Below are 14,891 nucleotides of genomic sequence, written 5' to 3' on the forward strand. Positions count from 1 at the left end.
ACAATGAGAAAATTCTAGACTCTTCAGACAGCACCGGGTTTTGAAAAAGGCTTGTGCTTTGGCAGCAACCCAGCAAAGGAAGTGTCTGCATCTACTACATTCTAGAAGCCTTCCCAAAATCACTGTAAGGCAGCCAAGAAAGCAGTGCATTTCACTACTGTGTGGTTCTGGAAGTATCTGGAAGTTTGCAGCATACTTGAGGGAGGAGATTTAGGAGTTCTTCCAGAATGTCGTTTTTTGTGGTGATCTATTTTTATTGAGATTCAAGTTACAGGGAAAGTGTTGTTATTTTATTTTTCAGCTTTTGTGGAATAGGGACCTTTCATTGTGGCCCCTCTAAGCCTGTTGGTTTAGGTAAAGTCACTGGAAGTCAGAGGTGCTTGTACAAAAAGGAACAGTGTGACAAATCAGAATAACCAGTGGGAGCCTGTTACTGGGGCAAACAGTAATGTAATGGTGGTTTATTCTCCTGTAAGGTAATCAGAAGCATTTAAAGTTCATGTTTGTGGTAGAGAAGGAGAAAGAGAATAGTGCTGGTAGGGTATCTGGAAAATCAAGTTAAGACCTTTCCATTGGTTAGTTGATATCCTCATCTGCTGTGAACAAATTTCACTAAAAAACTGCTGTCAGGGACACAGAAACACAGAAGGGCTTTGCTACCAGAATTAAAAAAGAAAAAGAAAAATTCCACAGCTATGTACTTCATTGAGATTTTTTTTAGGCATCATTGAGATATAATTCATAGACAATACCAATTCACCCATTTAATATTCATGATTCAGTACTACCAGAGTTATTTAACCCTGTGTCCCTACATTTTCATTACCCCAAAATGCACAACTTTTAATTGAATTTATTTTAAAATTTAGAAACTATATAGGGAAAAGATAGAACAGTTAAGAGTTTTAAGGATTAATTAGAAAGCTCTAAAAAATATTTTTAAAAACATTTTTAGATATAGATAGTCCTTTATTTTATTTATTTATATGTGGTGCTGAGGATCGAACCCAGTTAGGCAAACGCTCTACCACTGAGCCACAACCCCAGCCCCCCTTTTTTTTCTTTTAAAACATATTCTGATATCTTTAAACTATTGGCAATATCTTATGAAGTATATCTTTATGGGAATATCATGGTTTAGCTCTATATCACAGAGAAAATTTATTTTTTAGATTATATGAAGAGCCACTACTATTCAGCTACTCTAATTGTAATAGTAATTAAGAAAAAATTCAGATTGAATTTTTAAGCATAAGTTATCAGGTAATAAAAACACATTTTTTTCTCTAATAGGAAATATCAAGGTAATATTTCTACATGAAAAATAAGAAATTAGCTATCATTAAATTATTACATCAATTTATAAGATTTTTTTTCCTTTTCATTCTACTGTCTTTCCTATTCCTAGCTCCTCTTCCTTTTCCATTTTGTCTAATCCACTGAATTTATAATAATTAACATCAATTTGGGGCTGGGGTTGTAGCTTAGTGGTAGAGCACTTGCCTAGCACCTGTGAGACACTGAGTTCCATTCTTAGCACCACATAAAAATAGATAAATAAAACAAAGGCATTGTGTCCATCTACAACAACAACAAAAACAATTCTATGGGCAACCTTGGAGTCGGACTTTTACTATGTTAATGGGAAGAATAAATAACCTTTCCCTTCTTTTTTTATTGGTAATGGTTCTGTTTCTCTTGTAGACTTGTGAATCTATAAAATTAAGCCTTCCAAGATGATCTGGTGTACTTTAATCATAGGGATTCTACTTCCCTGGTCTTTGGCACATCCAGGCTTTTTTACTTCAATTGGTAAGTCTTAACTATGTTTTGATTTGTGTTGTTTTGCATTTAAAATTTTCCATTTTTAAGTGTTTTAAAATTAGTAAAAACAGATACAATGTATTCCCATGATAAATATTCTGGTTAGAAGCTTATGAAAATGTAGAAAAGCATGTCAACCAGAATTACTGATTGTCTATCTAGCAAATAATTGAATGGATATAGTCTTTTGATGCACATATACACAAATACCCTACAAATTATTTTTCTAATCTTTTTCCATTTAAGACTCTACTGCATCATAATTTTAAAAAATCTTATTTAAAAGTATTATAAAAATAGCATATTGGTTAAAGTGGGGGGAAAAAAGTACAGTACACAGACTGATATCTTCCCATAGCCCCTTCCTCCCAGAATAATTCCTTAGAGTTCAAAATGTATCCTTTTATATTTTCATGTATGTAAATTTCATTGTCTTGAATAAGGTGTTTTTCTTCGTTCTGTTGACCTTTTGACCCTTATGAAATTGTACACTAAACCACAAATATTTATGATATTTGATTTCTGGATATAAAATAATGAGTACTTTCATGCCTTATATATAACTAAAAATAGAATATTTGCAACTTTTTTAGTGTGGTTTCTGTTTAATTCTAGTCTTGAAAACAAAAGGTAAAGAGAAAAGTGATGAAAAACATCTATCCTTGGAAAGTACTGTTGTTTTGTAACTTAATTTTGTCGATGAGAAGACAATTTGCCAACACAGACAAGGCTTGTAAAATTAAGTAGATTGAAAATTAAAATTGGAACACATGATTAGAAAAGTTTTGGGTTTTATTTTGATTTATCTTCTTAAACTCTTTTTTTTTTTTTTGTAGTGCCAGGGATAGAATCCAGGGCTTCTCTCATGTTAAGCAAGCACTGTGAAAAAGAAAAAGATGATCCTCTCTAAACTGTCTTATTTAGTGCCAGTTAAATCTTCCCATAGAATGAAGCATTCTTAATCATTCTCAGTTTATTCTAGAATATTTGTGTTGATGAATATGAGCAATACTTTCTTCCCCTCTTTCCTTTATAGGTCAGATGACTGATTTGATCCATACTGAGAAAGATCTGGTGACTTCTCTGAAAGATTATATTAAGGCAGAAGAGGACAAATTAGAACAAATAAAAAGGTAAGTAGTGTATTTTACTTATTAAGACTGACTCCAAGCTGGGTGTGGTGGCACACACCTATAATCCCAGTAACTTGGGAGGCTGAGGCAGGAGGATCACAGGTTCAAAGCCAACCTCAGCTATTTAGCAAGTCCTTGCCTCAAAATATAAAAGGATAGGGGATGTGGCTCAGTAGTTAAGCACTGCTAGATTCGATCCCTGGTACCAGAAAAAAAAAAAATTACTGACTCCACCTTAGTGTTTTCTTTTTTAAGCTAAAACATTATTTCAGTAGAAATTAAAACTATCTGTGGGTCTTTGAGAACATTTGGCTAAAGCAGGAGTACAGAAAACAAGGGTTAAAACCTGGGCCCAGGTTTATGTGGCAGAACATGGATTGGGATGAGGATATGGATGGGTAATGAGGAGTTGACTGACCATTTTTCAAAATGGTGCTAATATCATCTATCTCCTATGATTGCCCCACCCACAGTGAAGCAATCTGGAGCAATTTTCCAGTTCTATTTATCCTTCACTCCTAGGGCCCCATTGTTGAGCTGATAATAAGTATGGTTAATATTATTTAATTTATATAGTTTTTTTTCAAATGCTTATTATCTTTAATTGACTCAGGTTCATAGTTAATCCTGACCTGAGAATTCCTGTTCCTTGTTCAATGAGTAGCTAAGTTTTAAAGCTTTTGTTTTAAAACATAGTTTCTACATATTGAATGTAAAAATTTGGTATAAGTTAAGCCAGGTTCTTTTTCTTACTCCCATAGACCTAGCTACTCTTGAGGTTGAGGCAGGACAGGAAGATTGCTTGAACCCAGGAGTTCTGGGTCAGCCTAGCAAAATGTCATGAGGCCATCCCAATGCTACACCCCCCCAAAAAAATTTAGTCTAAGTTGATTTAAATCATGTAGTTGAATTTGAGTTGAGCTAATTTGTACTTTGTAATAGTTATTTGGCCTTAAGGACCTATGGGAAAATGAAATTTTTTTTGACTCATACTAAAGAGATCAAATTTCAACTTTTACTAAGGTAGGTTCCATTTACTATTTGGAAGAAACAAACTAAACCAAGAGGGCTGGGATTGTAGCTCAGTGGTAGAGCATTTGCCTAGCATGTGGGAGCCACTCGGTTTGATTCTCAGCACTGTATATAAATACATACATACATATATATGTACATACATAAAGGTCGAGATCTAAAAAAAAGTAAAGCAAAACATTTTACAGTTATATTTTGACTCTGGATTTTAAAGAGCTTTTATAATTCTACTTTAAAAAGAAGTTATAGTTTTAATTCAAAAGCCTCTAGTCTCTATTTCTAAGTGGTTTACTAAAATGTGTTTTTTGAGTTTTTCCTTATTTGTGTGTATACTCCATTTTTATATCTTAACATTTGTAGATGGGCAGAGAAGTTAGATCAGCTAACTAGCACAGCAACAAAAGATCCAGAAGGATTTGTTGGGCATCCTGTAAATGCATTCAAGTTAATGAAACGACTAAACACTGAGTGGAGTGAGTTGGAGAATCTTATCCTTAAGGATATGTCAGATGGTAAGTCTGAGGAATCTAATGAGGGGGGAAAAAAAAAAGGATAAGGCAGTATTTTCACCACCTGTAGAGATGCTAGAATTCATGATAAGTTCAGTTCCTAGAACATTAAATATTCAATGTTGTAAATGAAGTGAATTATTGCCTGAGTTCATTTGCTTTGATTAGAGCTAATTTAGTCAAGATCCTGAATTCTTTGATTTAAAAAATAGTAATTTATGCTATTAGTGACTAACACTGGGATTTTGTTAGGAAACCTATAGAAGTGAATACATTATTTGGCAAATAGCATTTGGCATCTCTGAGAGTAATCATTTGTTATTTTAGGATTACCTTCAGTCTTTAAAGATGTGCGTAAATTTTTATTTTCAATCAGTTCTTAAACGTATCAGGACTAGTATTTTTTTTTTTTTGACATTAAATGTTTTATTGAAAGAAGTAGGAAAAAAATATCTGTGTAAGAAGTATCAGGTGAACATAACACACAAGCCTTCACACACCATCCTTTGTTTTATAAAACCTTGCCACCTTTAGAGTAATGGCTTGTCCACTACTGCAATACTCAGTTAACTTGGTTCATTTTCCTCCAGGCTCAAAATAAAATCAAACTCTTCTTGGGTCAGGGGCTTTATTGAGAGCCTCTGGTGAGTGAAGAGAGCCATATCTTTTTAAGGGGCCACCAGTAGCTTTGTGAGATTGGCGATAGGTTTTAAGCTCAGCCAGGAAGATGAAACGCTTCATCATCCAAATGAACTGTACATTCACCATGGACCATTTGGGGTTGTCCTCTTGGCTAGATGGGTCATAATGAGGATTATTTTTCTCAAACTGTGTGTGGTCTGGTTAAGCTTCCTTTGCAATCTTCATAAGTCCTACAATGCCTGGTTCTTTGCAGTTGCTATGGTAGAAGAAGGCTTCTTCTTCCAGCTTCATGGCTCTAAGGAAGATCTGTGCCTGGTAGTTTCAAACACCATCCCAGCATGCTGTCTGCTTGGGCTGTGCTTTGAGATCCTCAGTGCTGAACTTCACATCTACGCCTTTGGCTCTGACTTTATCAGCCAGTAGTTGCTTAGATTCCTCCCACATTTTTTAAAGGCTGAAGTCTTCTGAAGGCTGGAGTTTTCCACTTTAGCTGATGCCTCACCTAAGTTCTCAGATTTGGTATGTTTTTCTGATTGCCCCTTTTTTTCTGGGCCAGCAGCCCCGGTTGGTCTCTTCTGGGGTCTCAGCATGGTCTCTCTCTGCAGGGGGCTGAAGTGCAGAGGGTTCTGGAATCAATAGGGAGATACAAAAAGGAACTCCACACTGCCCTTCAAAAAGCGCACAGCAAGATGGAGATGGCATGAGGAAGTTCAAAGAGCTTCCGATTTGCGAAAAGCAGAAAACTGTGCTTAAGGGTGTCAAATCCTTCCCTCCATTAATTGCACCCATTCCATGTCGAATAGCCTGCCCTTAAACTCTTCCCAGGTCTTCCCTTGAGTCCTGTCTTACCCATTTAACCATTCTCCCCAACATCAGCCCCACGCTCGCAAAATGGACCACCAAAGTCCCAGGACTAGTATTAAAAAGAGAAGTGTTAGCTATGTTCTATCTAGTATTTACAGTTTAGGATTATTTTACTCAATATAGGCAATAAATTAAAAAACAGACTACAAACACCAATAATGAGTAAGTCTTCCTAATCGAAACAGTAAAATTGCAGTTGAAATCATTGATGTTTTAGATATTTTAGTAACAGAAAACTTAGTCTAGAATTGCAGGAAGTAAGGGATTATGTTTAGTATACAAAGGCTCAAATATTTGTGGTGTGTATTAAGGTAGCCAAAAGGAGCACGCATGCTGAGTTAGCTATATAGATAAAATATTCCAAGATAGCTCGTCTCAGATAAAAATACTCCAATATAGCCAGGAATGGTGATGCACACCTGTAATCCCAGCATCTTGGGAGGCTGAGGATTATAGGTTTGAGGCCTGCCTAGGTAACTTAGAAAAACCTTATCTCAAAAACAAAAACAAAAACAAAACCCCTAGGAATATAGCTCAGTGGTAGAGTGCTACTGGGTTCCACCTGTAGCACCACCAAAAAAATCTCCAGGAGTACTTGCCAGTGTTTTAGGCAACAAAGTAAACTATAGTTTACTGTATGTATGACTTTCGTTTCTGCAGTTTTAGTTATTAATATTTCAAGAATATCAGGTGGAAAATTCCAGAAATAAGCAGTTTGAAATTTTGTGCCTTTCTTAGTAGTGTGATAAAATTTCATGCTGTTCTGCCTTGTTCCATCTGGGATGGGAATCATACCTTTGTCCAGTGTAGCCATTTTATATATTCTACCCAACCTTAGTCACTTAGTAACTCTCTTGGTTACCATATCATTGTCACCATATCATAGTGTTTGTGTTCAGATAACCCTTATCTTACTTAATGACCTAAATGTGCAAGAGTAGTGATGGCAATTTGGATGTGCCAAAGAGAAACCATAAAGTATTTTCTTCAAGTGAAAGTTATTTCTTTTAAGTGAAAGTTGTTGACTTGATAGGAGAAAAATCTTGTACTGAACTTGAAAAAATTACATACTGAATTTGTGAGGCTCTATAGTAAAAATGAATTTTCTGTGAACTGGGTGTGGTAGTGCACGCCTGTAATCCCAGAGGCTCAGGAGGCTAAGGCAGGAGGATCATGAGTTCAGCGTCAGCCTTAGCAACTGAGCGAGACCTTGTCTCTAAATAAAATGTTAAAAAAGGGCTGGGGATATGGCTCAGTGGTTAAGTGTCCCTGGGTTCGATCCCTGGTACCGGAAAAAAAAAAAAAAAAAAAAAAAATCTATGAAATTGTGAAGAAGGAAAAAGAAACTCATGCTTGTTTTGCTATTTCATCTCAAACTACAGAAGTATGGTAACAGTGTATAAGTGCTTGTTAAGATAGAAAAAGCATGGACTGTGATTATGGCTCAGCAGTAGAGTGCTCACCTAGCATGTGCGAGGCACTGGATTCCAACCTCAGCACCATATAAAAATAAATAAATATTTTATGTCCTTCTGCAACTAAAAAAAGTATTTTAAAAAATAAACTGCATAAACTTTGTATATATATATATATATATATATATATATATATGTATGTATAGGAAAAAACAGTTTATATAGGGTTCTGTATTATCCATGATTTCAGGCAACCACTGGGGGTCTTAGAATGTCTCCTTTACAGTTAGGGGGACTGCTGTATTATTCATAAGACCAGAAATCTTGAAAAGTAATGGCAAGTACTTGTGACTACTCCACTATGAGGGGAAATGCCTGTGATTATTTTCTCTGCTATATAACACCATGAGAACATTTTAAAAGAATTAACACTGCGCCCTCCCTCTCTCCCCCTCTTTCTCTCTCTCTCTCTTTCTATGTATAGCATATATTACACACACATAAACACACTTTCATTCTAAAGTAATGACCTGCAGTATGCAAGGCTGGAAAAGAAAATAACCTGTAGCTCCTTTATAACACAAACCTTGAGACTTTGGTGTTTTAATCTGTGGTAGTTATCACATAATGCACTACACAAAAAAACCAAAAAAAATCCCCATATGATCGTCTGTAAAATTTGTAAAATTCCATATAGAAATTGTTACTGAGGGATAATCTTAAAACTTAAAATATATCAATATGAACTGTAACCTTCTTCCAGCTAGTTATTTGCTTATTTTCATTAACATAAAAATGCCTAATCTTTTGCTGATCAAAATACAAATAGTTGATTATAAGTTAATAAGAGGGAAATCTCATACCTAATTTTCATTTACAGTAATGACATTTACATTATAAAAATTTTATACCATTTTTTTTGGTCTTGGTTTCTCGGAGTATTTTACATCCCTCCTTCTTAGGAACCCCTATCAGTAATTGGTTTGTTTGATTTTTGCTATATTATATACAAATCCTCTTTAAATCAAGGTTTTATATATCAAATTTTGATTAATACTGCATTTGATAATCTAACATATCTAAATATATTCAGTATACTAGCTTAACTGTTGATCTTAAATATATAATTAACATCTTTTCTGTCCCCCAAAGTATCCCACTTAAATTTATATATTTACATGCCATATAACATGTGTTACATGGAAGGAAACAGCTTTAAGAGCACAGATTTTACTTATCTGTTATCAGAATGTTTATTTTGATTACCAAGGAATGTCCTTTTCAAATCCATAAATATTTTATTTCAGAAGCTTAATGGAGCTACTTTTTGTCTTCTGGCTAGGTTGGTGTTATATTTTTGTTTTCTTGCAATTATGTGTTAGTTGATCTTTACCTACTAATATAGATAGAATTTATGCAGTTACCTCAGATAATTTAACCTTAGAAGTGATTGGGAAAGGTGAACAAGTTAGAGATATGTCAAATCTCATTCAGTGTATTTAATTTTTTTCTTGATGAACATGTGAAACATTCATGGCATGGTAGAAAATGATATGATTTAATTCTTGAAAAGACTCTGTTTTTGAAGTCAATGAGGTTGTACATTTCTTTTTAATATCTCTTCCTATTTCAAGGCTTTATCTCTAACCTAACCATTCAGAGACAATACTTTCCAAATGATGAAGATCAGGTTGGGGCAGCCAAGGCTCTGTTGCGTCTCCAGGACACTTACAATCTGGATACTGATACCATCTCGAAGGGAAATCTTCCAGGTAAGGTCATTCTTCCAGTCAATGGAATGCCTATCCCCTGGCTGCTCTATTCAGTCCAGTAGGATAATGTTAATTTAAAATGATTTTTACATTTTAAGGTTTTAAACTATTGTTTGTTTCATAATCTTTGAGAGCAAAAGAACCATCCCTTTCTCTAGGACTTAATCATCATGTATAGTCTTCTAGTTCGTTACTGGGAAAGCTTGTATTTATGGGGACTAACTTAAGTAGGCAATTTTATCGATTTGAAAAAGAATAATTCTTCCAGATTTTTAGAACATCTGATACTAGAATGCTTTGTAAAATGAGGGAATTGATAATCAAAGTTTATAGGTTTAATAATTAAAAACCAAGATGTGTTTGGTATGCACAGATTTTTTTATGCATACTACTGAAATACAGTGCTATTTATTTATAAATGAGAACAAATTAACCATGTACAGTACTGCAGACGTTGAAAAAAGGGACACAGTACTGATTATACAGCCTTTTTTTCTTCAGGTTTAGAGTGTTTGTGATTTAATTACATAAAGATGAGGAACCAGTTTTACAACCTAAAAATATTTACTTATTAAAACTATATTAATACTTTAATAAACTATACAAAAAAGATAATGAGACAAACATGTGCATTTATGGAATTGCATGTCAGTCAGGCTAGATCCCTGCAGAGGGAATTCCCAGCATGACCTCATTAACCATGAAGACACAGAGCAATCCTTATTTAGATGTACACTCATCTACTTGACTAGCATGGTCAGCCCTCCACTTCTTGATGGTTTCCTTCTGCTATGAATGTGTACATTTAGTTGTCTGCTTCTTAGAGCAAATGTTTACCTTCCTCATCCACCACCCATTGGAGGAGAGGACTGGGGCCATATGAAGATGATTGGTTCGACCCATTCTTCAAGGCGGGTTTCCTGGTGGCCCTCTTCCATCATCATATCTGGAATCAGATGAGTTTTCATAGCCTCTTTTTTTTCTTTTTTTCACATCTTGCTGAAGCAGAGTTTTAAAGAACAACCACAAACTCAGCTATTCCCCAAAAGAAATCTGTTGGCAAAGAGAGTCTCCAACACTTGTCCATTCGAGTAAACTATCTTGTCTCCGCGTCCCGGCTTCCCAGTGACTTTGCACAGATATTATATGGAACATCCAAAACCTTTTTGGCAGAGCTTTCCTTTTTTAAAATTACATCTTGTTTCATGATAACTTACTTTTCTCACTTTTTCTTTGAGTCAGGGCTTACTACCATTACTGTCTCCTGTCACTATCAACTGAAAAAATAAAAATGTTTCCTCTGTGTTCAGAACTGAAATTGGTTTTCTCAGGAAGGAAAAAACAATGGGATGAGTTGTTTATCAAGATGTTTTTGGGAGCTGGGTTTGTGGCTCAGTAGTAGAGCACTCACCTCACATGCATGAAGCCCTGGGTTTCATCCTTAGCACCACATAAAAAAATAAAATAAAGGTATTGTGCCCACCTATAACTAAAAGAAAATATCAAAAAAAAATTTTTCATATTTATCTCTCTTCATTTTGGATAAAAGTATCAAGTGGTAAAGCTAATAAACATGGTTTAATATTAAATAAAATTTGTTAAACTGGGATATAATTCCATTAATTTATAGTTCCCTAAATGTAAAAATTTGCAAATTTGTTTCTGCTAATATTATATATTATAATACCTTCAATTAGATATAATCTTATTTTTAAAAATTGACTTCTGAAGGACTCGGGATGTAGCTCAGTGGTAGAGTGCTTGCCTGGCATATGCAAGACCCTGGGTTTGATCCCCATATATAATGAACAAGACAGAATTCTACCTTTGCCTTGTAGGGTGTTTATTTTTTACAATATATTATGGTGAATGCATAGAAGGAGAATATTTACCATACCATGGTACCACATAAGTGGAAACCTAATTCTGGACTTGATAAGAAGGGTAAAGGAAGACTTCCTGGAGAAAACAACATTTAAAAAATTGAGACCTAGCTGGGCGTGGTGGCGCATGCCCATAATCCAAGTTTGGGATGCTGAGATAGGAGAATCATGAGATCAAAGCCAGCCCTTGCAACTTAGTGAGACCCTGCTCTAAATAAAATATAAAAAGACTGGGGATAAGTGCCCCTGGGTTCAATCCCTGGGGGGGGGGGGGGAATTGAGATCTAATGGACAAAGCATTAGCCATGAAAATGGAAGAGGAAGGCAGAAGTGGTCAGGAGAAAAGTGTTCCATGCAGAGGGAACATCTACAAAGGCTGGAAAGTAAAGCATATCATATTCAGATAATTAAAAATTTTGTGTGACTTAACAACACAGTTCAAGTCATAAACACATGAGGTCATTGTGACAGTAAATTAGAGGACCCTTTTTGTTTGTTTTTTGTACTGGGGATTGGACTCACGGGCTTCTTTACTACAGAGCTATTCCCAGCCCTTTTTATTTTATTTTATTTTTTTGGCGACAGTCTCAAAATGTTCAGTCTTATAGGTTAATGTCAGTCATTCATGCCACTTCCTATGAACCAAAGGAATTACAGCTTTTTCTTTTTACTGACCCAATTCTGTTTACCCTTTGTATGAAAGCCTTTTAAGGTCTGTTTCTGGCTGTATAACTTTCCTCATTTCATTTTTTTTCTCATTTTCTTGCCTATTTCTACCCTCACGTTTACTCTTTTGCAATGACTTCTATTTTCAAATGCTCCACATCATTTTTTAAATTTTATTTTAAGAATCTGGAGTTGTGGCTCAGTCGTAGAGTGCTTGACTAGCATGTGTGAGGCCTTGGGTTCGATACTTTGCACCACATACAAATAAAATAAAAAATCCGTTGACAACTAAAAAAATATTTAAAGAAGAATCTGATTTCTAGTTTCCTTTAATAATTGTAACTAGTTCAAAAATAAAAGAAGCATAGATACTTTACTAAAGCCTTTGCTCTTAAAATACGTTTATTCAAGTAACATTGCCAAAATATCAGGTCATGTAAAACAATACTACTGGTGCTACCTGCATGTATTGATGGTAGTTTATGGTTCTCTTATGTGTTTGGCATGTCCCTGAGACACTCATCATTGCTGCACTGTGAATTCATCTTAGAACTGCACCACTTCTCATAAACAAAAAATCATAGGAAAGCCAGAATTTAATATACTTATTTGTTGGAATTATGTCACATTAAACTGTTGAGTTAGTTTCTTCCTATCTGCTGTGGTTTGAATGTGTCCCCTCCAAAATTCAGGTGTTGAAACTTAATGGCTGTTAGTTGATTTTCCATCACTGTGACAAAATACCTGAGAAAATCAACTCAAAGGAGGACAGATATGGTTTGGCTCGTGGTTTCAATCCATGGTCGCTTGGCCTGGTTGCTTTTAGACCTGTGGCAAGGCAGTACATGATGGCAGAAGTATGTAGTGGAGGAAAGCTGCTTATACCTCTTAGTAGCTAGGAAGGAGAGGAAGGGGCCAAGAACAAAATATCCTTCAAGGACACTCATGCAGTGACCTACTTCCTCCAACTCAACCCCATCTCCTAAAGTTTCTACCACTTCCCAATAGTCTATTAATCTATGAATCCATTAATGGATTAATCCACTGATGAGGTTAGAGCTCCCCGGAGGCAATCACCCTTCAAATGCCTCACCTCTGAACACTGATACATTGGGGACCAAGCTTTAAACACATTTTTTGTGGGATGCTTTAGATCTAAACCATAACAATTGCCAATGAAATGATATAAAGAAATGGGGCCTTTAGGAATCAGACCATGAGGGCTTCTCCCTTATGAACAGGATTAAGACCCTTATAAAAGAAGCTTCATGCAGTATTCAGCTCTCTTTTCCTTCCGCCTTCTGCCATGTGAGACACAGCATTCTTCCCCTCTGGAGGATATAGCAACAAGGTGCCATCTTGAAGTGGAGAGCAGCCCTCACCAGACAAGCAAACCTGCTGGCACCTTGATCTTGGACTTCCCAACCTCCAGAACTGTGAGAAAATAAATTTCTGTTCTTTATAAATTACCCAGTCTCCAGTATTTTGTTTCAGCAGCACAGATGGCCAAGGATAGTATTCTAGAGTGGAGGGTGGTAAGGTAAAGAATTAGTTAAGGGGGAAAACATCAGAACATGGATCTTCATCTTGATTTTAGGAGTACATTGATACTCAGTTACTATCCATAAGTGATTAACAGGGAGCAAAAAAAAAAAAAAGGTGAATGGAGGTAATATAATTGTATAGTTCGAATTTTTTATTGTTTTGGATCATGCAATTTTTCTAGAATTTTTTTATATCTCCATGCTAGGACTCTGCTTTGTCCTGGAATTTAACAGATCATTTTTAGACCAGGGCATACTTCCCCCTGGACATTGAATTGAATGTCTGATCATTAGCAAAGTGTGCCTATAACTTCTTGATTTTTTTTTTCATGAATTCCTTTTCTCTAAGCATCTTTTTAAAAAACATGTTAACACTATTGGTTAGGTTAATAGCTAAGTCTGGTTTTGACCAATTTCATAGTCCTTGAAGTATATTCAACCAAAATTTATTAAAGAAAACATCATTGTGGGCGTCAGTGTAGCTTAGTGGCAGAGCATTTGGCTCTTGGTTCTATCCTCAGCATAAAAAAGAAGAGGAAGAAAAGAAAGAAAAATACCCTTTTGCTCCTTTTTCTAGCAATTTTCTTTGGGGATGTCAGATAATGTTAATAAAATCATCTGTTTTATCAGATAAAATGATTCTAGTATAAAATTGATTACATTAATATTAGTATGATTCTAGTATGATATTATTATTATTTTTTTTTGGTACCGGAGATTGAACTCAGGGGCACTTGACCACTGAGCCACATCCCCAACCCTATTTTGTATTTTATTTGGAGACAGGGTCTTGCCGAGTTGCTTAGACCTCACTGTTGCTGAGGCTGGCTTTGAACTTGTGATCCTCCTGCTTCAGCCTTTTGAGCCTCTGGGATTACAGGGGTGTGCCACTGCTTCTGGCTATAATATTAATTTATTAGCAGAACTATATAGTCAGAGGGAAATGTCAGATAATCATATTAATTTTATTGTCTATTTTTACTATTTTTTCCTTCATACTTGTCATTTTCTTTTTTGTTTTTGTCTGTGTCAAAATGGGAACTTTGGGACTTTATAAGGTATAAGAAGAAGAGTCTTGTAGCACCTTGACTTTCTTTTTTTTGTTATTTACAAATCTTTTATCATAGAAAATATCAAACATCTCTCATGTGCATGGGGACGTGTGCTCTCTCACTCTGACACGCACAGGTGTACACACATACTAAAGATGGTAACATAATGAGCCTCATGTATCCATCACAGAGCTCCAAAGTTTCATCATAATTTGTTATTTTATCTCCTCCCTTCACTCCTCCTTTTTGTTGTTATTTTTGCCAGAATATTTTAAAAGCAAATCCTAGCCATTCTGTTATTTTTATCCACAAATAATTCAGTATGCATGTTTTAAACCAATTGAATTTTTTTTTAATAACATAACTGAACTGGAGTTGTAGCTCTGGTAGAGTGCTTGCCTAGCACGTGAGGCACTGGGTTTGAACCTCAGCACCGCATAAAAATAAAGGCATTGTATCCATATACAACTAAAGAAAATATTTTTAAAAAACATAACTACTTAGCTATTATTCTGCATGATAAAATGGGTAGTATTCCCTTAATAATTTAATACA

General features: G+C 35.3%; 1 protein-coding gene and 1 pseudogene across 4 annotated transcripts in view; one reads left to right on the forward strand and one right to left on the reverse strand.

The window, feature by feature from the left end:
- The window catches only part of P4HA1 (prolyl 4-hydroxylase subunit alpha 1), a 72,990-nt gene that overhangs the window by 14,314 nt on the left and 43,785 nt on the right, over positions 1-14,891 (forward strand). For 2 of the 3 annotated variants that reach the window (XM_079137088.1, XM_079137087.1), the window contains exons 2-5: positions 1,705-1,812; positions 2,861-2,957; positions 4,350-4,501; positions 9,054-9,191. In XM_079137088.1, the coding sequence (XP_078993214.1) occupies positions 1,737-1,812; positions 2,861-2,957; positions 4,350-4,501; positions 9,054-9,191 (463 nt within the window). In that variant the 5' untranslated portion in view covers positions 1,705-1,736. The remainder of the gene's footprint in view (positions 1-1,704; positions 1,813-2,860; positions 2,958-4,349; positions 4,502-9,053; positions 9,192-14,891) is intronic. The other variant, XM_079137089.1, reaches the window with a different exon arrangement.
- Positions 4,535-7,590, reverse strand: LOC306659511 (thymocyte nuclear protein 1-like; annotated as a pseudogene). The gene has a single exon. The product of its transcript is annotated as a thymocyte nuclear protein 1-like (transcript).

Source organism: Sciurus vulgaris (genome assembly GCF_902686455.1).
Source record: "Sciurus vulgaris genome assembly, chromosome: 4".
Taxonomy (NCBI): Eukaryota; Metazoa; Chordata; class Mammalia; order Rodentia; family Sciuridae; genus Sciurus; species Sciurus vulgaris.